Source organism: Desmodus rotundus, chromosome X (genome assembly GCF_022682495.2).
Source record: "Desmodus rotundus isolate HL8 chromosome X, HLdesRot8A.1, whole genome shotgun sequence".
Classification (NCBI taxonomy): Eukaryota; Metazoa; Chordata; class Mammalia; order Chiroptera; family Phyllostomidae; genus Desmodus; species Desmodus rotundus.
Genome location: NC_071400.1, coordinates 59,919,078 through 59,942,635, shown reverse-complemented (window position 1 = coordinate 59,942,635; position 23,558 = coordinate 59,919,078). Strand labels below are relative to the sequence as shown.

Sequence of the window (23,558 nt, the reverse complement as noted above, 5' to 3'; positions counted from 1 at the left end):
TCCCAGGCCTCCTCCCATCAGCCCCCCTGTGACCTCCACCCTAGAGGCAGCTGAGAAAGGTGCAGTACATGCACCCAGGAAATTGGCCCACCATTCCCTTCTTACCTTCTCCTTCTATGATTGTCTCCATATTCCACAGGCACTCGCCCATGTGCACTGCGGCATCCAGGGCTTTCCTGCCCTGTGACTTTGGTTAAGTTTTGCCCTCAACTGGATTGCTTTTCCCTGCTCCAACTTCCCCAGCTGGCCAGTGGTTACATTGCCTGGCTGAGCTCTGAATAGTAGAAGCCCCTAGCATCTCCAGGTGTGGATGAGACTCAGGGATCACAACCCCAGCCCCACCCTGTTGCTGCTAGCCCTCCCAGCTTCCTGGACTTACAGGGTGTGGCCCTCCGATTCATCCTGCTTGGTGATCCAGCTCTTGTCCCCCTTCAGAGTGGTTCGCACCTTCATCTGCTTAAGTACGTTACTGCGCTCCTGTTCACCTGCTGTGAGAGGCTTCCCTGGCAGGGGCAAGGCCACACAGCTTCAGAAGGGGAACCCAGCCCCAGGACCCTGGGTTTCTTTTCCAGCCCTCCCAATATGCCTCTCTCACTCTGCTGCCCAGACAGCACTCAAGGTCCTGGCAGGGCCAGCCTGGAAAGAGGCAGCTGCATACACAGCCTGGGACTGGGACAAGAGGGAGCCTGGGCCTCACCTTTCGTGCTGCTTCCAAGAGCTGAGATGCTCATGGTGCCTGCTCTGCAAGTCACTTCTCAGTTGATTCAACAGGGCTCCTGGGCCAAAGGCAAGCATATGGCTGTCACTTCATGCATTTATAATGTCCTTTGGGCATTGGGAAGCAAGAGCTGGTGGAGTCCTGGGTGGCAGATAGAGGCCAGAGAGTGAGCACTTAGTGGATCTGCCACCACTAGGTGGCACACCCACATGTCTGCCCACGGTCACTCACCTGGGAAACAAGGCATAGGCTGCCACAGGCTGTGTTTGAGACATGGCTGATGAGGGCATACCACAAGCCCTCCTAGAAAGCTCTGATAGCCAGAACCCAAACCCCGTCAAGTGTGGGGGAGAGAGTGGCACAGACGAAGCCTTCACAGTGCCACACAGACAGCAGCTCCCTGGGGGCCAGCACCAGTGGACTCACAAGGAGGGACAGGAGGAAGGGCTGGGGCTGGGGGCAACAGCAATTTTCAAGTTGGACCACCTCTTTCAGTACTTAGTAGTTGCCTGACAGACCTTGGCTGGTCAGCTAACCTTGCAGGGCTGTCTCAGTGTTCTTCTCTGTAAAATGGGGATTTAAAAAGTCTACCCTTCATGACTCCTCTGGGGACAGAATGGGGATCAATGGTTTGCAAATGCCTGGTACCACATAGCACAGGAAAGACAGTAAGGCAGTTGAATAGGAGCAGTAACTCTCAACTTGTCCTTGCTAGGAGAGGGGACTGTAGATACTCCTCAATCAGTACAAGCATGGCCTGGGGATAGGCAGCCCTGTGGTTCAGAACTTGGCTCCATCTCCAGTGAGGAAAGCCTGGGGTCCCACTGCCAACTCCTAGTGACCCTTAGGGACCAGGCAAGGATGGCGATCTGGTAAGGGTTTGCTGCTATGTCTGGGAGCCAGGGATGTCCTACGCTCTGCTTTCTCTTCTTCTCTTTGTTTTCTAGACCTGCTCTCCCTCCTTGCCTTCCCTCTGTCCTTTAGCCACATGTTGTCTTCCTGTGGCCCGTGGGAAGTGGGCTGTGGTGGCCTCTGAGACCTTCACAGCACCATGAAGCCTATTTGCCTCAGGAGGGCATGGGGTAATGAATCCAGATCTCCATACTGGGACCAGCCCGGTGCTGCAGGGACATGGAAAGCCCATGTCATGGGTCTAGTCACAGCCCTGACCTGCCACAGCCAGCCTCTTGGGCCTCAAGAGAAGAGTTGGAGGCTCAGGCAAGCGGACACAATGAGAAGCAGGGGCCTGGCTCTGCCATCACAATCCTGAGGCAGAGCAGCCTTCCTTTTAAGGGTCTGCCACCCTCTGGGCCCCTCCAGGGCCAGGCCTGAGCAGCTGGGCCCTGCTGCCATCTGGCAAGGCCTGCACATGTTTCTGTGGAGGTCAGGGGCACACTGAAATGGGCTGGGTAGGGCAGGGGGCCAAGAGCAAACCAAATTTGCCATGTCAGCAAGAGCTGGCATTGCCATAAACTGCACCAAATGAGCAGCCCAGGAGGCCTGAGCATGCTGTGTGCCAGGAATAGCACCTCATCATCGTGAATGGGCACCCTGCATGCCCAGCCCCTGAACCAAGGAGGCCATGTCAGAGTTCTACTGAGAAGAGCACATCCCACAGGTGATTCTCACAGGCCCAACTGTCCCATCCCAGTAATCCATGAAGTGGCCCCACTGGGTGGGGCACACAGACAGAATCGCCTCCTGAGATCTTGGCCCTTTGGTGTCCTGGTGCTACTGTCTGACTGTGAGACCTTGGGTAAGTACCTCACCTCCTCTGGGCCTCAGCTCAGGAATTCATATTACTCAGTCTTTAGATTTCTTTAGGAACTCATCAGTCTCATCTTGACAAACCTGTTGGCCATGTTCCCTAGAAGTTTTCTGCCTAATCAGAACCAAATAAACCACTGCCAAAATTGGGAGGGACTCATACACATGTAGAATGACAGAGGCACAGGGGCCACTGGAGACTCCCAGGCCAAAGGGCAGAGACATGTGCAAGAGCCCACAGTCAGGGAGGGCAGAGCTGGGGTGGTGCCCACACTGCCCAGGCCTTGTCTTTACAGCTAAGACCCCAGTCAGAAAATTCAGCCACTGATTCATCTCAAAAGTCAAATGTTGTTCTTTGATGAAACAATCTCTCTGAAAAAGTCAGAAAGTAGAGCCTTTCCACGGGACTGAAGAGGAAGGCAGCTCTTTGGTCAAGGGGCTTTTAAAGTGATGAGTGCCAGTCAGACAAATGGACACATGAAGTTTGAATTTAGGTCTCTGCTGGAGATCTGGCTTCTCCCTCCACTTCATCAGCCTCTCTGCTCCCCATCCTCCACCGTACTCCAGCCCTCATTCAGACCATAGTCACTTCTGACCTCCTCCCTAGTCCATGTGGTTTTATCTGTGCCTCCTTTCAGGGGTGCTCATCAGCCTCTAATCCAAGTTGGCCTGGCTTCTCTCTCAGCTTCTGTGGGCTTTCCACTGTCTAAGGCTAGGGGTAAACTTTCCAGTCTGGTGTCCTGATCCAGCCACTTTCCTCTCCACCTCGCACCCCAATGTTGATACTGCTCCAAACAGACCATGCGACTCAGCATCTCTAGAAGGTGGCCCTTCAGCTCCCGCTTGTCCTGCCTGCCCTTCTTTCTAGGGGCCTCCCTTCCTCTGACCCTAGTGCCAATGGTACTGTGGACCCAAGTCCTCCCAGGTATGACCTACTCCCTCCACCAGCCTCAATGAGGACAGAGTCCAGCACCCCTCACACCCTCACACAGCCTGCACTGACGATCCCTGCTGCTGACCTGGAGGCTGGCAGGGGCCATGCTTCTGACTTACCATGCTTCTCACTACCCTTTCTTGGACTCATGTCTCTGCTCAGACCTGCCATCCCCTCCCCTCTCAGAGAGCAAGGCAGAGTGGCCATCCAATTAAATGGCAGCCAGGAAAATCCTCACTGTAGACAGGAGCAGTTTTGGAGAATGGGGGATGGGGTTGACCACTCAGAAGGGCGTTTCCTGGGCAGCTCTCATGCACTGTTGGTGGGCAGGTTAATAGAAGTGTCTTCTGGAGCACAAATCTCCATATGTTTTGAAAGCCTTAGAAAGGGCAAGCCTGTTGATTCAGTAGTTTTCCTCACAGCCATATCTCCTAAGGAAACAATTTGCATAAATGAACCAAGTATACAAGAGCAGTGCCATTCCTATGTTGAGTGTGATGGTGAAAATATGATAATAACGTAAAAATTCCCAACAGTCATATTTAAACATATAATTATCCATCATTCAAGCACATTCTATGCAGCTATTACAAATGATACTGATATATATGATATTTAAGAAGCCTTCACGTGTATGGAAAGGCAGCTTTTAAAATGAGATGTACAGGATGGTGCCATTATATTTACACAAAAATGCACATGAAAAAAAAAAGACACCTGAAAGGGCATATACCAAAATATTTTGCTCTGCTGTATTTCCAATTTTTCTATCATGAACATGTAAATACTAAAGAAAGAGTGGTTTAAGCAAATGAAATGGGACTTGAGACTGAATGGATAGCTAAGGCTGGGTCTCAAAAGCTGCTAAAAGGATGGGATGTGAGCAGAATGTACAGATGCAGCAGTCCCAGGAATTCTCTCCCTCCAGTGGACATCATAGGGTGCAGGGGGATGACACCCCGGGACTCTAGGAGCCCACTGTGCCTTGCCAATCCTTGCCTCAGGCACACATACACAGGGTCTCCTTCTGGAGACTCCATCCTCTTTGCTCAGAAGCTTGGCTGGAGGTGGGGGTGGGGGGAGGGAGAGCAGGTGTTATGTTTAGGGTCTGACCTCAGCCTGATCTCAGTCAGGTGGTCAGAGCAGCAGCTGCCCCAGCAGCACAATGCAGAAACACCCCAGGGAGCAGGAGGCCAGCTTCCCTCATAAAGGCAAGGGGCACAGTAGGACAGAAGGAATGCACTTTGCAGGTGCTGAAGACAACTCCCCACCCTCAGGCATCTTCCCCACCCCCAACCTCCTCACCTCACCTCCCTCCCCACCCCACACCCAGGCTATCTAGTACTGTTCCCAGGGAGAAGGAGACTGTGGGGGAGGGGGTGTTCTGAGCCTGGATATTGGCAGTGATGGTGCAAGAAGACCTGAGTGCCAGGATGGGAGCCTTGGCCCTATCTTTCCATGGGGCCCCAGGATGTGGGTTGTGAGCATGCTAACAAGGCAGGCGCCCAGTCCAGGGATCAGGACGTGCAAGCCCATCAGCGGGTCAGCAACCAGCAGGCAGTAAGTGTACTGTCATCCCTGTTTCACCATGAGGAAAATAGCCCAGAGAGGTTGGGCAGCTGGCCCCAGGCCACATTTCCAACACTTCTAGAGGGTGGAGGGTACAGCCAGAATCAGCCTCAGCCACACAGTAGCCCTGCTGACCCTATGCTCCATGGCTTGGAGTGCTCCTTGGAGCAAAGTTCTGGGGTGCAGGTGGCCCAGGGACACCCCACTGGCACCTGTACACTTCCTAAAAAGTCGGGCACTTGGCCCCAGTGGCTGACTCGCACCAACTAGAAGGAGGGGACACTTGGACCCAGGCCAGCTATATACACAGTGTGTGTCTGGCCACTCAGCCTGGTCCAGCCTCCAGACTCCAGACTCCAGAATCCCCTCCAAGGAGGACAGCCCACACCCCATGTGGGCTTTCCTTCCCCTCTGCACCTGAGATGCAAGATGTTGACCAAGTTCAGGAAGACAGAAGAGATAAGCTGCTCTGACTGGAGCCCCTGCACCTCCCCACTCACTCCACAGAGAAGGGGGAAAGCAAAGCGAGTTGGACACTGGATCACTGGATTGTTATATCCTCAGCTGCCTTTGAAAATAGGGCAGGAGACCTCATGCCTGCCTCGAGCTTCCAGTCTTACACTTCTTTGGCCCTAAGAACCCTGTCATACATAAGGGCCACCTGACCTTGGAGCAAAGACATCTGTGCTCTTTGTCTCTAAGTGGCCTCACGTGGTGCGTTGCCGTCCCACTCTCTAAACCTTGGTCTTCTCATCTGTAAAGTGGTGTCAAACACCTAACTTGTGGACCTGCTGTCTAGGTCTCCTCCTGGCAACTCTCAAGCCAAAGTATGTGCCACTTCCTAGAATTTGGATGTCTTCATGCTGGTGGCTGTTCTCATCTCCCAGATGGCCTATGGGAGCACATTTCTGGTCAGGATAGCCACTCCATGTACCCTGTTTCTGCCTTGATAGGGAGAAGTCTTCTGGTTCCTTAGAAATTGCCATATTGCCCTGCTTAGGGGCCTGGCCTGGGCTACCAAAGGGATGGGGAGCTTACCTGCCACCTTCCACCCCAGGTATCCCTCATGACACACTTTTGGAACCTCACTAGATGGAGTCCCACTAGGCAGTACCCCTTTCAGTGCCAACTCTGAACAAGACCTTACACTGAAACTACACCAGCCTGTCCCAGGGCAGGCTAGGCTACCTCAGACACCAGGTGGGTGCCCCCAGCCCACTTTCCTGGCCCTTCACCCTATTCTTTATCCCTCTTTCATTGGCCTCATTATCCTGCAGATGTCTCTTGGGGCAGGCAGGGGGAGATGGAGACAGAGCCTCCCTGATGCAGATGGCCTCGGAATGCCAATAGGTATGCTCCAAGTGCACCTTCCCCGCTGCTGAGCAGTCTCTCAAGGCTGCCCAGCAACCTCCCAGGAAAGGGGCCTCTGGCCTTGATTGGACAGACAGAAGCAAGGAACCAATGAGGGAGAGCAAGGAGCCATAGCAAACCTGGTGTCGTCAGTGAGTTGGAGTTGATGCAGCAGCTGATGCTGGCAGATTAGCAGGAGGGTGGGAGAAGGGGAGGTAGGAGAAGGGGGAGTTGCAGACAGTGACGCAAATGCTTGGCTGATGAGTGAGACGACAAAGATGGAGAGAGAAGCAGCAGGAGGAGGGAGCACCCTGCAGCCCACAAGGATGTGCTCTGAAAGACTTACTTGGAGAAAGTTTTCTAGAATGGTCACCCTGCTTGACTCCCCAAGTTGTGCACACCTGCTTTTCCAAGCAGGCTTCTGCGTCTTTGCCCTTGCCAAATGATTATGAGCTTCAGCCCATAAGGCATTTTCCAGAGAAGCCTTCAAGTCCCATAGCCCCCTGCCTCAGGGACCCAGCCCAGTCCTATTCTTGGTCACACTACACTAAAAATGTCTGCATTTCCCACTAACCTGGAAGGAATAAGGATCCACAGGAGACAAGGGAGGTGTAGAGGTACAGAGCCCACCTTGGACAGAGACTGTAGCAGCGGTGGGCATAGATGTGGGTGTGGAGGGCCATTGACCTGGTGGCTCTCTCTGACCTCTGAGTGTAACCCAATCCTAGGGCCCTCATGCCAGCCCACCCCAGGATTGAAATGTTTTCTCTGCATCCCCTGCACAGCTGGGAAGGGTTGGCTTCTTCCAGACAACTAGATGCACACCAGAGAAGAGGCAAGGCAGCTGGGCCTGCCAGTACAGGCAGGTTGGCCCATACCAGATCCCAGGCCTCTGGCTGGCCTGGGATCTTTGTGGCAAGAGTTTGTGTGAAAGGAGACAACAGACCGAACAACTGCCCTTCTCTTATCCTGAGTGGCAGGGGAATAGGGAGGTGTTGTGTGCCAGGCAGGGACCCCCTAGCTATACTAGGAGGGAAGAGGAACAAAACTTCTTTAGTCTTGCTTCCTAGGATCATGGAACATTGTTGCACACAAAAGAGCCACAGCCAGAGGGCATGGATGTTGGGGCTTGTCTGAATGTGTGTGTGCTGGGTGCTGGCCACTGTGAGTGAGCATGAGTGCACATACTCTGGGCAGATGAGCAAGGGGCAGGGCTTCCCCAGAGGTGAGCTGTGACATTCTCCACCCAGGGGGTTGAGAGGAAACTTGACTACATTTCCCATGTGTACTGGCCATCTGAGGGTCCCCATTCCTGACTGGCAGGGATCCAGGGATCGACAAAATTCTGTCTCTTGGAACCAGAGTCCACTGCTCAGCTCTGGGTGGATCCCTTAGGTATGGGTGGAATCAGCATGAGGAAGCAATGGGATGGGGTAAGAATATATAGTTCAGAGCACAACCCATACAGCCGAGCCCATTGACTACATATGGATGTGGCAAGTGACATCTGCATGAAGCCATCAAGGCCTTGGGCCAGCCAGTGCAGGGGTCAGTTGCTAGGCCAACCTCAGGCCACATTTTAGTGAACCTCTGTCTGTGAGCACTTCCAAGGGGCTCTGGGGTAGGGGGTTCTCACAGAGGCAGAAACCCAGGATATGGCCTCTTGTATCACGTCAGCAGAAACCTAAGGGCTCCCATCTGGATCATGAGGGGAGAAGTGAAGTGATGAAAAGTCCCTTGTCTCCCAGCAACTTGTTCCTAAGATGAGTGCACCAGCTAGTCTGATCCTTCAGCTGGTCACTGCCAGTAGACAGGTGGCCTGGTGGAAGGAGACTCCTTTGTCCCATGGGGCCTTGCTCTCCACCATTAGATGAGGGTGTCAAGGACTAAATCATGGGAAAACAAAGCCTGCAAGGGGAACTCCAGCTATCACACCTGTCCCCTCTGGCCATCCTATGAGAGCCCGAGATGGTCTCTACAACCCTGAGGCTCCAGGCAGCCAGAGCCACTCTCTGAGGCCATGATCCTCCTCACCTGTGTGACAACCTGACTTTCTGGGACCTACTCTGGTGATGGGGGATTCTGGGCAGGAGGGAGGCTCCTACCCATTTCACTGGAAATGTTCCCTTTGGATAAAGAGCCCCCACTGGCCCCAACATTGGGGAAAGGACTAAAATCAAAAGTCCTCGTGCCTTAGAGGCACCTTCCAGAATACACACCCAAATCCTCTTTGGGTATGTTTCAAGCAAAAGCCTTTATCTTCAAAGTGTGTAAATGCCTGTGAGGGGCCCATCTCAAGTTCTTTCATGGAAATAAGCTGTCCCAGGATTGGGGTGGTCTGTGTTACTGAGGGAAGGTGATACTGAGGTAGTCAGAACCTACCTGCTGGAGAGCCCCTCCCACCATCCCGGGGTGGCAGGTGTCTTTTCTCAGACTGTCCTTTCTTAGAGAGCCTTCTTCTGCAGCCAGCCTGGCAGCCCCCAAGCATGAAGGGGGCAGCAGTAACAGAGGCTGAGAAGGCAGTGGGAATTGCTTGTTCAGAAGGCCTCAGAGACAAGCCAGCTGGGCCCATCAACTGTCATTACATAGGAAGGGCACACTGGTGCCAACAGAGACGTGGAGGACTTGGTCCAGGCCACAAAGCCACACATCCATACTGTCTCTTCCAACTCAGGTGCAAAGGAAAGAGCACTAGACAAGGGGTCCAAGTCCTGGTTCTGTCAGAACAAGTCAGTGAAAATGTCATTTACCCTCTCTGGCTGAAGATGAAGCCCTTTTCTCAAAGTGCTCCCTGACCCCTGTACCTGGTCATAGGGGAAAGGTGAGGGCTTCAGTGTGGCCCCTCTGCTCATCACCAGGGACACTGTATGACATGCAGTGCTGTTTTTCAGAGCCTCCACCCCTGTCCTATCTTCTCTTTGAAACATCCCCTGGAGGTCAAAGGCTCAGTATCATAGGGAGAGCCCACGCTGCAGGGCAGGGGTCCCCAAGAAGGCTGCAGCAGAAATTGCAAGGATAAGCTAGTATGCACACCACAGGCCAGGCTAAGAAAGGCCTGAATCCAAAGATAAAAGGTGCCAAGGCCTAAGGAACAACATGGTGTGGAGTGTGCGAATACTACAAGTCGGAGAACGTGACTACCACCCCTTACTTGGATGCCCTCATCCAGTCCTTTCTCAAGGCATGCACTTGGTAAACTGTTTCAGTTTGGACCCAGGCAGACTTAAGCCAGCACTCAGGCAGCTGACCTGATTCCACAGGCCAACAGGGTTGGAATGATCGAATGTCCCATTTTATGAAGGTCTTGTGAATGAGGGCATCCCAATTCCTGCTCTCAGCAGCTGGCAAGAGGACAGTCAGCAGCAGGTTGCTTTCCTCCAAGAGGGGCGGCTGTTGTTCCAGGGGTTCCTGGGACCCAGAGAGTCTCGGCAGGAGTCTGGTAGGAGGGGCCCTTCAGAGGCCTGCCAGAGCAATGACTGAGCAGCTGGGTCTCCAAGATCTGGCAATCTGTTGCTCAGCATGCAGCTCCCAGGGGCCTGGGTGAGCAGCTGAGCAGAGAACCTTGACCTGCCCCAATGCTCCAGTCCCAGGGGTCCTACCTGGAGGCCAACCAACGGAGCAGCAGGAAGGAGGTGCACCACATGGAAAAAAGAGCTGGAGGAGACTTGGGTTGCAGAGGGGAAAATATAATATGGAAAAAAAAGCATGGAGGGAGTATTTGTAAATGTGCTTTACAGGTAAATGACTTCTGCATGAAAGTCTGGAATTCTACCTCTCCCCATCTCACCCCCAATACCCCAGAATCTAGACTTCTTGGCGTCAGCGCTGGAGGGGCCCTAGGAGGCAGATGTCTGAGGTGGATTAGCTCCCTACCAAGGCAGTGGGGAGCTTGAGCCCGGACAGGGCAAAGGGAGCCATGGCCACCTGGCCACTGTCACTCTTGAGGGGCTGGAATTCCTCCTGGCTCTTGTGTGCCCATTTTCTACCTCTTGGTAGGCAGAATACAAGTGACCGTTTGGGGTGACTGGACCATTTCAGAGGTGGTAAGGCCTCAAAGGCCAGTGAGGGCTTCTGGGCATAGCCCTCTGAGATGTCTCTGTGGAAGCCCAGGGCTGGGCAAGGCCAACATGCTGGACCCAGCAGGACCCAGGAGCCCTCACTCCAAAAAGAATCCCTTGACAAAGCCATCTACATAAGCTATTCTCATTGTTCCCATGGCCTCCACCTCCCCTGCTATACCAGGAGATGGGGCCCTGAGGTTCCCTGGAAGCCCTGCTACGGGGCCTGGGCTAGCTCTCCTCCCCTACCCCCAACACCCCAGTTATCTCTGCAGTCTGGGAACCAAGGCGGTTTTAAGTCCATCCCAGTGGACATAGATGCTATCCCCATCTGCACACAGACAGCCAAGGGGGTTGAAAGAGACTCAAGGATCATGGTGCCCACCCTTACCCCAACCAACTCTCCCCCTCCAGGTATATCCCTGTACCCTCACTGCTATGACCCATTCAGCCTCTGCTGGAGCAGGCCCAGTGACAGGAAAGTCCCCCCATGTTTACCCCTGACTACCATTGGCCAAAGCTAATTCCTTTTGTCCTAGTTACAGGTTATTGAATGTGAGGCTCTAGAAGGAAAAGCAGTGCCCAGCTTCCTCTTCCCACCCACATCTCCCACCACAGCTGACTTTGGGCAGGTGTCCTTCTACTCCTGGCAGCTTTCTCCCACTCCCTTCCCTCCCGGTCCCCTCCGTTCTCACCTTCCTGTCCACACTAGGCCCAGAGTCCCCTGAGCTCCACTCTTACCTCTTATCACTGTCCCCACCTTTTGGATAAAAATATGGAGACCCAGTGAGGAGAAAGCATCTGTCCAACACCACATTTTCATTATTCAACAGGCATTTATGGAAAGTTGATGCTGGGCTGGTTGCTGCTCAGACAGACAGACAGACAGACAGCTTAAAGAAGCCTTTTGAGGCTAGTGCCAGAGTACTGAATTTCGCAAGGTGGTGGTGCCCTGGGCTTGGATGCTCCTGAAAGAATGAAAGAGTGAGCAGGAGCTCACTGAGCAGAAGTGGTAAGGCAAGTCCTAGTTTTTGGTTTTCAGATTTTTTGTTTTTGCTTTCTGTCTAAACCAGGAACTGCTTGATATGAGTATTTTCACCAGGGATACTCGTTCTTGTGATTAGAATCCTTGAGCCTCTTTCCATAGCTGACCTAGTCATCAGAAAGTGGCATTCTGAGCCAACAGTCACAGGTATCAGACCAAGGGGGTTAGACGAGTGCCTAAAGTGTGCCCACAGATGGGGCCAAGGCCAGGGACTACCTTCAACAACCAGCAGCAGTGTGGGGACTGTCCACCACTGGCCCCAGAGGCCAAGTCTCCTCTCTGACCCAGGTTGTGGCCACAGAGCTCCACAGTCACCTCAGCGGCTACCACCAGCAACTCCAGTTCTTCATTCCCTTTTGAAATGGGAAGTGAGCATGCTTCCCATGGGAAGAGCACAGACAGTGTTTACAAAGGTGGTCTCTGGGTCCTTCTGGGATGTGTGCTTCAGCTGAAGATTCCTGCCTCCCCACATTAGCGTTTGAGAATGACACCCACAGGGCCTCTTGTCCTTTCATCTTCCAGTCCCTTCTCCACCCAGGCCTGCCCCTCCCACTTCCCCATCCCTGCTCTTCTTAGTTCTTAGTCTTCCCTGTAGCCCAGTGTCCAACACAGGCAAGGGATCAGAAAACACTCTCTAAATACATACATGTGTATCTGAGAGATGTGATAACCTGTTTCCATTCTTAATCCTGAAATGAGTGTTGATTGAGTTTCTCTTTGTGCCTCAGTTTTCCTTTGGGAAAATGAACTGACACAAGTCCTGTCCACCTCTTGACCCTAGTGGAAGGTTACTGTCACATAAGTGTCTTCATGTCAACTTTCCCCTTCCTGAAGAAAACCACCAAAAACATTAACAGTGGGGAACCCAGATAAGGCTTCCAGGGAGTGTTTTGTACCATTCTTACAACTGTTCTGTGACTTTTAAATTAATCCAAAATAAAAAATTAAAAACTAAAAACAGTAAAAATTTTAAAAGAAAGCAAATCAGATTTTAATAGGCATCCAAAAATGACCAAAGAATTAAGTTTTCTGTGGCAAATCATTTAAGTGTGAGTTTGACGCCATATGCATCACCAGCAGACTAGCAGTGATTTTTAAACAACTGTTTTTCTTCAAGTGGGGAGCCTGCATCCCTCCCAAACTGGCCCCAACCTCGCCCCTGACCATCACGACCTCTGCAGGTAGACACTGTTGTCCTGGCTCAACTGACATCCCTGACAGAGGACTGCCTCTGTGTCAGGTGCCAGCTGCTTGCTACTATGTAGCACATGCTCCTGGCTTCAGCCTCTCTTCTGTACAGGTGAAAAACCCCAGGTCTCCAAAGGCTGTGTGATGTGCTCAGGGTTACACAACTAGATGGTGGCTGAGCTGGGGTTTGAACTCAGCCTGACTTCCCAGCCATACTTCTCAGCCATACTCAGCCATAAATGTGCCTCCCTGTCCCACCATTCCCTTCCCCACTGCACTTAATAGTCCTCTCCCAGCTCTCTGACCCTTGGAAGCAATGATGCCAACCTCTCTTGAGCATCACTCTCAAGTGCATGGGTCCCCTGGTTGTGCTGTCCTTGTCTTGACATTAGCCAGCCAGCTCTCTGCGGGCACAGTGGAAATAAATGCAGGGTCCTTGGTGGATCCCAACTATAAAAACCCAAAGGCCAGGTACACCATGTGGGCTACAGCTCTCCTCTTTCTGGGCCATGGTCTCGTCCCATGCCATGAGGGCCTGACAGTGGGGGCAGCCTCAGGGCTCAGCAAGCAAAAAGCAAGTTGGTATTACACATAAGTTGGCACCCGATAGGCTATGGCTTGAAGCAAGATTCAGACCAAAGAGATAAGCCACCCATGGAGGCTGAGTGAGGAAGAGAGGAGGGCTTGCAGCTTACTGAGTGCATTGAGCCAGATTGGGGACTTTTCTTGACATATGACAGGGAAGTTCAGGGGCCAGGTAACAATGCTTAGGGTGGCCAAGTCCTGGGCCCACTATGGGGCCCACTCTGCCCTGCCAGATCTCAGGAAGCCACAGGAATACTAGGCAGAAACACAAAAAGCACAGGGAAGGCTAAAGGAGGCCAAGGTGAAGCGATGGCTGCCCCTGGGGTCACTGCCCTCAGGTGGGAGGCTCTGTCTGGAGTCTGGACTCAAGTTGAGAAGGAACTGAAGTACACAATTTCAATGTAGGTGGTAGCTCCTTACTGAGTGGTGTCTCTGTCTCCCCAACCGGACTGTCACTCCTTGGGAAGGTCTGCATATGATTTCTTTCCAGGTTCCCACTGCTCAGCTCTGGGTGGAACATATAGGAGCTAAGAAAGAACTGGTTTCGGTCTTTTGGGTGCAAGGTCAGTCTCAAGTCGTTCCAAAGGATGTGAGGGCCTTGACCTGATAGCCGCTGAGCTCCTTCTCCTGCTTCCAAGCCCTCCTCCTCTAGGAAGACTTCCCTGATCCCCACAGCCAGAGCTGCTCCCTCGCTCCAGACACCCACAGCCCCTTGTGCTTATGCCACTCAGAGCTGCAGCACACAATGTGGACATTGGCCACCTCTGTTGCTGACTTGTGACTGGCCAGAAGGTCAAAATGAACAAATCTGGAGCACTGCTGTGTGTCTAGCCTTGTGCTGAGTGTCTTCCATCAGCTCTCTACAGCTGAGTATGGAGCCGCCAGCCAGGACAGGGCTTCCAAAACCCAAGCCAGCGAGGCACAAGGGCTGGGACTGGAAATTAATGGAAGGAGGACGTAGGGCAGGTGATACCTTGCCCATCCTGGGGTGGTCCAGAGGTGATGAGGCAAACAGCACAAGCACAAAGGCCAGCCAGCAAGCTGGCCCTTGGTCTGTGTGCATCTATGTCTTGGCCACTTGCTTCTAAGTGGCAAGCAGGGCCTCTGAGCTGTCCCTGATTTTTCAGATGAGGCAGTGGAGGCCCTGGGAAAGTAGGGCCACACCCTCCCCCCAGACTTCCTCCACACCTTTATGTGAGCTGGTGAGGAGGGAGTGGGAACCCAGACACCTGCCCCACTGTCCAGGCCTATCAGCTCATGGGACCCTGTTCCTTGTCCCCAGCCAGGTACCAAAATCAGAAGTCTGAAGGGCCATGAAACCAAGGCAAGACTGGGTCTGGCTGCCAGAGGCCTCAACCACTGCTGGGTATGAGGGGCTCTTTCTCAGGGTTCACAGATTGTTGCCTGAGATGAAGTTGCACAGCCTTCCATGATGCCAAGGCTAAGGGCAAATGGCTGAGTGAGAACACAATTCCTACCGCACTTTGGGTGTTGCAAAACCCAGGCACACCCACCTCTGACCTTATCTGAGCCCCCAGCAGCCCTGGGTGGCAGGTGACCTGGCAAGTTACCTCCTTGGACTGACAGCTGCCCAGATGACCCCAGCTTGGAAGTAGCAAGGAGGATGGATAGAGGGAGGAGCTGAGCTTTCAGTCTCTTTCTGAGGCAAGGTATCACTCTGTCTTTCCAAAGAGGACAGACTCTTGGCTCCCCCTTCCCCCATCAAAACAATCCAGCCACAGAGTCCTCTGGCTGCAGATCCCATCGATAACACCCAGTGACACTTGATTCGGCGCCTTCTGTCTGAGTAGCTACCTTCCCCGTGGCCCTCCAGGATATTGCCTGGTGCCCAGCACATGCTCACCACAAGTAGCCTGTGAGCCCCCTACTCTGGGTCTTAGTTTCTTATCTAAAAAATAGACACAGGGTGAACTAGCTGATCTGAGATTCCCTAATTCTTAGGCCAGCAATAATCCCTCAGAGCACCCTGGACCCAGGCCATTTCCTAGCAATCAAACCCTCTCTTACAGAAAAAGTGAGGGCAGAGGAACTAGGCCAGTCTTCTTTGCCTCTGTCAGTCTCTTTGCTCACAATGAAAAACAGAAAACCAAGTGCCCTGTCTCCCCAGCGAAAGCCCAGAAGGTATGTTTGGGGCGGGTGAAGATTATGGATGGGGAAACTGAGGCCTGGAGTTGTCCCTGTCACGGGGCTGCTCAAGGAGCCCGGTGCCCCCTGCCGCCTCTCTGCCAGCCGCGCCAACGGCGTCTCGACAGCCCTACCTGGCACAGGTGCACGGCTCACGTGGCGAGCGGAGGGTCGGGTGGAGGCGGGGCTCCGGCTCTCTCGGCCTCGCCGGGCCCGGCGACAGGCGCGGGGCGCGAGGCGCGGGGCGCTGGGCGCGGCGGGGAACTTGCAGGGAGGCGAGGAGGCACGGACTGGGCTCCACCCGCGGGAGAACAAACAGGTTTTCTCCGGCGCCCGGAGCCTCGCCCCTCGCCCCTCCCCTAGGCCAGCCCCCTTCCTCTGCCCTCTCCTGGGGTAGGTAGATGGGCCTGGCACATTCCGCACATTCTCCCGCCAGTGTCCTGGCCCGCCTGCCCCTTCTCGGTCCCGCCCTGCGGGGCTGCTGGAGAAATCAAGTCCGGGGCTCCCCACACCGAGTCCGGAGCGAGCTCCAGAAGGCTCTGCTGTGGTGGGAAAACTTCCAGGCAAATTCCTCCAGGCTCGCGGCCCGGGACTGAGAGGCCTCCGCCACGTGAAGTGCCCCGGCTGCCTAGTTGCGCCCCTGCCCGCGCCCGATGCGAACTGGCCCCCGCTTGAGGCCAATGACTTCCACAGATGCTGCGGGTTAATTCTGCCGAGAACTACTGTTCCTAGATCCATTTTACAGATGGAGATCCCAGACAGGGGCGGGGGAGGGGCAGGGGAGGGTTGCTGGCGGCTGAAATCATGCAGGAAGTCCCAGAAGCTGGGAAGAAGAAGAAAGTGAGGCCACACCGGGGAAGTTCTCCTCTTAGTAGGCCATCCTGGGTGGATTCGGGGCTCTCAAAGCATAGCAGCAGCAGCGAGCACCCTGTCAGCAAGCAGGGCCGCCTCACAGGCTGGGCAGGGAGACACATTCAAACACCAAGGGCTAGTGCAGTTTGATCAGTGTCATCCGTTTGTGTTTTCGAGCATGTGTGTCATTCAGTCAGGTTTACTGAGTGTTAGGATGGATGGAGCATCAAAAGAAGCCCCTAACCCTACCTGTGTGTGTGTTGGGGGTGGGGGTCTAGGAAGCCTCCCAGGCAAGGGATAGTCAAGCCAGTCTAAGAGACAGCAGAGTTGGTCAAGAGTTGCCCTATCAGAACGGCAGAATCAAAAAGATGGACCAACAGGTTCTCGTTCATGCAGTCCTACCAAGTCCCAAATGGTCCTCCCTCCAATCCATCCATTTCTCTCCATGCGCACTGCCACCACCCTTGCTGGTCTCCCTGCCACTAGTGTCACCTGCCTTTCAATGTAGTCTTCATGCAGAAGTCTCTTTAATGGTTACACGTTGCTCCCTCCTTGCTGCTCTTTGTTGACTTTACATTGCTCTCAGGATAAAAGCCAAACTCTTTAAGGTGCCCAAGGATTCTGCTGCGCCCAGCTCTCTGCAGGTCCAGCCACTCTCCTCTTGGATTCACTACACTCTGGCCATGCTTGCCTCCTTCTTCCTTTGGAATGCGTCAGAAGTCCTGTCTCCTCCGGACATTTGTTCCTGGCACTGACTAGAATGTCCTTTGTCCCGTCATCTGACTAGTGAACTCTTAGTCACTCTGAAAAACTTCCCTCAAGTGTCCCATAAATCCTTCCCTGACTGCACAGACCACTCAGTTATGTCGATCACTTCCTTCTGTGTGTTCCCCTAAGTTTGCTCTGATTACATCGATCTAACACAGTGGCCACAATCTTTTCTTGTTCTAGATGGTGAGCTCCAGGAAGGGAGGACCCTATCTGAGTCATCACTAGGGCATGGAGACCAGCACAGGGTGTCAGAGGGGATATGCAGAAGATTGAGGGGTGATTGAGATTCTGGAAGCTGCCCTCATCCTTCACTTCCTGGGCTTTACCAGGTAGGGAGGAGGTGACCCTGTGTCCACGTGAGTATGTGTGTGGGGTAAAGCTGGGGAGATTGTATATAAAGTCACTTCAGTTCATCTCTGTCTCTTGCTAACAAGCATTTTTCTGCTTCCAGTCTGGTGGCCAACATCAAACTCTTTCCTGCCCCTCCCCTAACATTGGACTGCTGGTGGCTGTGATGTATTTGACTTGGCATCCTAGGCCCTAAACATACTTACTGTAGGATCTACAGTGTGTCACATCTCCTCTCTGGGCCACCTACTCCTTCAAGAACCCTTCACTTAAAGAGAGAATATGGAGGACCACTGATGGATTTAATGTAGGGGTGAGGAACAAGGTGGCCCTTCCCTCCCAAGGCCACCACTGGGAAGGAGCAACCTCATTCCAGAGCCCTAAGTCTGGGTGGGCCAGCTAGAGAGCACAAGCATTAGTGGTGTCCAAAGCCATCCATGGCCAGTTAGCAAGGGGGGCCCATCAGCTGGGCTGTTCCAGGGTCTTCAGCTCTTCCCACATCCCAAGTGATTCAGTACTGTCCAGGCCAGATCCACCACAACAGTGCCAGCCAAAGTGACCAGGCTTTCCTCAACTCCTCCTTCTCTGCCAGGCTGCCAGGCCCTGTGCTGATCTTGCTTGCGAACAGGTTTGACTCGAACAGTAACTGCCCTGCCCTACTCTGCCCTGCCCTGCTGTTCACTGCTCCAGAAGAATGCCCCCCCCCCTGCCAGAGCTACCCCCAGCCACCTCATCCAGGTTTCAAGGCCCCTTTATCAGCCTCCTCTTTGACTCCTTGCCCTCAGGCACCTGGACCCAGACACTCCCACTGCTCTCTCTCATGCCACCAGGCCCATGCACAAGATGTTCACTTGGTGGTGACCTGCTACCCACCCTCAGCTGCAACACTGAGTCCTTCATAAACTTCCTCTTGGTCTAGAACTTGAGGGCCAAGACCCTGATGTTTGCTAGCTGCCCCCAGCCTGGGCTCTACCCTTGACTGGCCTGAGCTTGGCTCCATTCCTCTCTACTCTCAGCTCTTCTTGGCCCCTATCTCCAGCTCCAAGGCTGGCCAGGCTCTTGCAAAGTCCTCCTGAAACCCACAGCTCAGGAAGCCTCCCCACCGACAAGCAGGCCCTCAGCAAGGCTCTGCTTTGAGGGTACAGATGGTGCCTCTAAGTAGGGTGGGCTTGAGGGTGAGGCCAGGCTAGGCTGCCTGGTTAAGCAAGAGGTCTGGAAGGCAGAGGCAGGAGTGGAGGAGTCCCTATGCCAAGTGGGGCCACAGCCCATGATCAGACAGTGGAGACAGATTCTTTGGGAGGCCAGATTGAAGCAAGCAGATATACACAGGGATAGGTGGCTGTTTGGAAAGAACTCGCCAGCAGGGCTCATAAGCTCCAGGGAGACCCCTCTGATCTCCAGGGATGGGAACAAAACTTGCATGCCAGTCTAGCTGAAGCATTCCCAGGCTAGGGAAGAGGATGATGGGAGGGGCTCTGAAAGCTGTCAGGCCCCAAAGCCAACCCCAGCAGAATGTCCCCACACCAAGAAGGAACTGGAGACAATCAATTGACCTGAACTCTGCTGTTGTGCAGATTAGGAAACAGAGGTCCAGAGAGGGATGGCATCAAGCTTGGGCCACACAGCCAGTCTGAGGCACAGCTGAGACTAAAACCAGGGCTCCAGTTGTCTGAATGGAGGCCCCACCCGGGCTGGGTGCTCAGGTTCAGGTGTGGGGAGGGCTGGGCTCCTGTTTGCACCCTAATCCCCTCCTTCCCTCCCTTCCAGGGCCCGCCCTGTTGTCTCATCCTTCTAAGCTTTTCAACCAGTTTCCACTTGCTGGGTGACTCTGTTGGCTCCAGGGAGGGTGAGACCCCTGGGTGCAGGGGTCCCCATGTGTGACTGTACCCACAACAGCTCATACAGGGACCTGCACCTACAGGGCTAGCACATGGAGTGAGACTCCCCGTCCTTGGCCCACCCTCAGCCTGCACTTCTGACTAAGGGGCTGGTCTCTCACCCCCCCACACATGCATACTGTCAGTCACCAAATGCCCCCTTTGGGACTCCTTCTCTCACCACACTGCCACTCCCAGTCTTGGCTTGGAGGAGCACCCAGTCTGGTGGTGAAGGCAGACCAGTTCAGCTCCAAGGGAAAGAATCCATACTCTGTGCACAGTGGCTCCACCAGGAGCAGAAAGGTCATGTAGGCAGGCCTCACTGGCCACTGGGATAATCTCCCATCCCTGCAGCCTGAACTCCCTGCTGCTTTTTGAATCCATTACTTTGAATAAACCCAGGAAACACCACACCATCAGTCTTGGCTGTGTGACCCGATGTCCCAGAATGCAGACTGCCTTTTGTCTTTGGCTGTGAAGCAGCCCCAGGCCAAACCTCCACAGGACAAGTGCACAAGCTGAGTTGAGCCAAGGCCCCGCTGGCAGATAATCCCCACATGCCCTGAAGAATGGCTTTTTGCTGCTTTAAGAATCATCCACAGATCGGAAAAAGAATGTTCTAATTGGAAAACTTCCCCGCCATGGTTTTCCGGAGTTTTAGTACAATTGGCCGACATGGAGGCTCCTGGGATGAGGAGGAAGGGAAGCAATGAGGAGGAGACAGTGGGCTCCCTGCCCAGTGCCCCTCATCCCCGGAGCTCAGCCAATCCCGCTAAAGGGCCATACTGAGGGTGTAGCAAGTCAGCAGCCTGGGGAACCCAAGGCTGGCTGGTCGTGCTGGGAGCCATGTCCCTTAGCCGGGATGAAGCCCTGGCCCCAGAGGCTCTGCTGCTGTCGCAGATGTAGCCTGGGCTCCGGGACCCTCTGGTAGGACTGATGCCCACTGGGCATTGTGAGCCCAAGCCCAGAATAAGAAAGGTATGAAATCCACCACCTCCTAAAAAAAAAGGGGGGAACCCAGAGTCAGTATTAGGGTCTGCATGGAGCCCCCAGACTTGACTGGGGCCCTGGGTTGGGAGACCTGGCAGGGGGGTGAAGGCTGCATGGGAAAATGGACTTCTGAACAGTTAGATCTGTCTGGAGAGGAAGGGAGCTTCCACTCAGGGGCCCTGCTAAGCCTGGCCTGACAAAACCACTAGCTGGGGAAGGTGAAGGCACAGCAAACTGAGGGTCTGTCCAACTCCAAGAGTTGCTGATTTATTCCTTATGGTTAAGCATTGCCCTTGCACTTGGGAAATGCCCACTTGTGAATGGGAAATGCAGTGGATACCTGAAACTCCTTCACGCAGGAGAGCCAAGTTACTGTGACTCACCTCTTGCATGCATGAAGGATGCATGCTTCTCTATTAGTCTTTTCTGGAAACCTCCCTCCCTGGGTGCTCAATTGCCTTGATCTCCTCAAAGAGAGCAGCCTTTGCGAGATGAGAGGGGAAAACAGTTCAGAGGCTGCATCCTTGTCCATATGTGCAGGACAAAGGGGCTGCTGGCCAAAGTCCCCCTTGGTGGAAATTCAAATCTCAGCATAGAGGAAAGGGCTGACTCTCATCGCCTGGCCCCTATCCACTCCTCTTGGCCCCAGTAACCTGTATTTGGGGGCTATGAACTCGACCAAGTAGCTCTAGGCTTACTGGCATTGTGCCCCACTCCTCTCCCCTTCCTCCCTGACCTGCCCTGTTGTGACCTTGAGAGCTGCAGCTTCCTAACCAGCACACATCTCTAGAGCTCTACTGGCCATTCCAGTCACCACTGGCCACACGTGACTATTTACATTTAAATGAATTACAGCTAAATGAAATTGAAAATTCAGTGCCTCAGTCACAATAACCACAGATAAAGAATATTTCCATCATCACAGAAAGTTCTGGCGGACAGAGGCACTCCAGCTGTTGCACTTCTCCTTACAGGGAAACTCTTCTCCCTTAACTGAAGCTGGGTTCCCTCCACTAAGCAAGGCACCCCTGCAGCCTCACCCCGGATAGACTAGTTTGCCTTTGGATGAAAACCTCTCCTTCCTTGAGGCTCACGCTAATTGGCTAACACATCCAGAATTCAGGCAAATCTTTGCACCTGGCTCATTCTTCCTTTACATCCATATCTCACTGGATGTGAGAAAGTGACTGTGTTGGGGGGGATGGGGCAGGATAGCAATGAAGTGGAGTAATGAGTGTGTGACTTCAGCATCCATACCTGTGAACTACTGATCCCAACCCTCAGGCCTCCCTGTTCTTCAACCTTGACATGTCGGAAGTCCTTGTAAACTCCACTGCAGCCACCTCTTCCCACAGGTACAACCTGTACCCTTTCATCTCTTCTGGAATGTCTATTGCAGGCCTTCCACTTTCTGACCTCTACCTCCTCTTTTTTTCTGGTGGTCTTGTTCAACTACTTCCCAATGAAAGGTAGTGACAACTGTCTTTCAAGCTCATGGGGACTTCCTATCCTCTCTCTCCTCTACTTCCCCCACCCCCCATCCATTAGCCCTTTCTTCTCTTCACTTTCCTCCCTATCTAGCTTGAGTCAATGGACCATCACTTCAACAGCTCTGTTGTCTACATCCTAATCTCCCTTTTCTATTGTCCCTTGGTCACCTGCACCTGACACAGCATCAAATCTGGACAAATCTAAACATTTGCCTTCTTCATGCCAGCTTCAAGGCAATGATGGTGCTGGCAAAGGTTACACAACCATGCAGGATGGTGCCAGTGTAAATTCCTGGATTTCACCCCTTCTCACCTTCATGAGGACTTGCCTCTTTGTAATTATCCCTTTCTCTTCTGCATCATAAAACATCCATTTCATTTGAAGCATTCTTGTCAACATTTAAAAAAAGAATCTTACTTAACCCAATTCCCACCTCCAGTTAGTGTTTCATTACTCTGTTCCTCTACTGAGCAAAACTCCATGAAAAAGTTGTCTAGGTTCACTGGCTCTACTTATATCCTCATAAACCCATTCTGTTTGTTCAATCCTAACACTCTCTTAAAATTGTTCTTGTCAAAGTTACCAATGATCTCCATGCTGCTAAACCCAATGCTCACATCTATGCCCTCTTAACCACAGTTGGTCAGTCACTTCTCCATTCTGGAAAAGCATGCTTCTCTTGGCTTCCCCGACACTCCACTTATCCAGACATTGAACATTAGGAGCTCAGACTCTGGAATTGAGCTATCTGGGTGCAAATCCTGGCTGCGCCAATTAATAGCTGTGTGACCTTGGGAAAGTTACTCCCCTTCTCTGGGTTCCCATTTCTCACCTGTACAATAGAGATGAGACTAGCAGCATCTACCTCCTGGGGTTGTCATTAAGGTTACGTGAGATAACACACAGAAAGTACTTAGAATAGAGCTTATTACATGAAGAGATTCTGAGTTAAATCACTATAGATGTTTATGGGGTTCAGGACATGCTATCCCAAAACATGGCACCTAGGCATATTGAATATTTTTTAAGATGAAGGGGTTTGAGAAAACTGCAGAAGCAGGAAGGTCTCTCTGACCTCCCCCCAACCCCGCTATTTTCCCCAACAGTTCATAGATCCTCATGTGAGAAGTGTCCTCCCTATACCCAGAGGAAAGGGACATCCTTATTTCCAAGAGGCAATGGGGGAAATCCAAAAGGATCTGAACAAACAGGCCTTGCCAATTTTCCCCAGCTTGCTGCACTTAGCTCAAATTCTTTGTCCTATTATATTTTTCCACAACTTTACACTCTTCATCAAACCTGGTATAAAAACACTCATGTCTAATCATTTTTGGGGGGTGGCCTTTATTTTCTTATGAAAGTTTCCATGTCATGTAAAACTTACATTAAATGTGTATGATGTAGCATACATCATACACATTTCTCCTGTTAATTTGTCTTTGTCAGTCTAATTTTCAGACTCAGCCAGAGACCCTAAGAGGGTCAAGGAAACTTCTTTCCTCCCCTGCAAGTCTAAGGGTCAACTCAAACTAAACATGTTCAAACAAAGCTCTTGTTCCCTACCCCACACCCTCCAAACCTTTCTCTTCTAAGTCTTCCTTATCTCCATCAGTGGCACCTCCCAGGTGCACAGGCCAAAGGCTTAGGTTGTTAATTTGGTTTTCTTTCCTTCCCTCATCTCTCACATGCAGTTAATCAGCAAGTCCTGATTGCAGCTCTACCTCCAAAATATACCCTGCCTACTTCCACTCTCACCACCATCCTAGTCCAAGCCAGTATCCTCTCTCACCTTCTCCCTCATCCCCCAGCTTCCACTCTTGCCCACTGCATCTACTCTCCACAAATCAGCTGGAGCAGCCACCCGCTCCCT

General features: G+C 52.8%; 1 protein-coding gene across 5 annotated transcripts in view; it reads right to left on the bottom strand.

The window, feature by feature from the left end:
* ZNF185 (zinc finger protein 185 with LIM domain) overlaps positions 1-15,673 on the bottom strand; it is a 54,411-nt gene extending 38,738 nt beyond the window's left edge. For 3 of the 5 annotated variants that reach the window (XM_053917319.2, XM_053917318.2, XM_053917317.2), the window contains exons 1-3: positions 15,494-15,673; positions 698-776; positions 380-503 (exon numbers count right to left, since the gene is read on the bottom strand). In XM_053917319.2, the coding sequence (XP_053773294.1) occupies positions 380-503; positions 698-731 (158 nt within the window). In that variant the 5' untranslated portion in view covers positions 732-776; positions 15,494-15,673. Of the gene's footprint in view, positions 1-379; positions 504-697; positions 860-15,493 lie in introns of all 5 variants that reach the window. The other 2 variants (XM_053917315.2, XM_053917316.2) reach the window with 2 other exon arrangements.
* Positions 15,674-23,558: the final 7,885 nt, after the last annotated feature.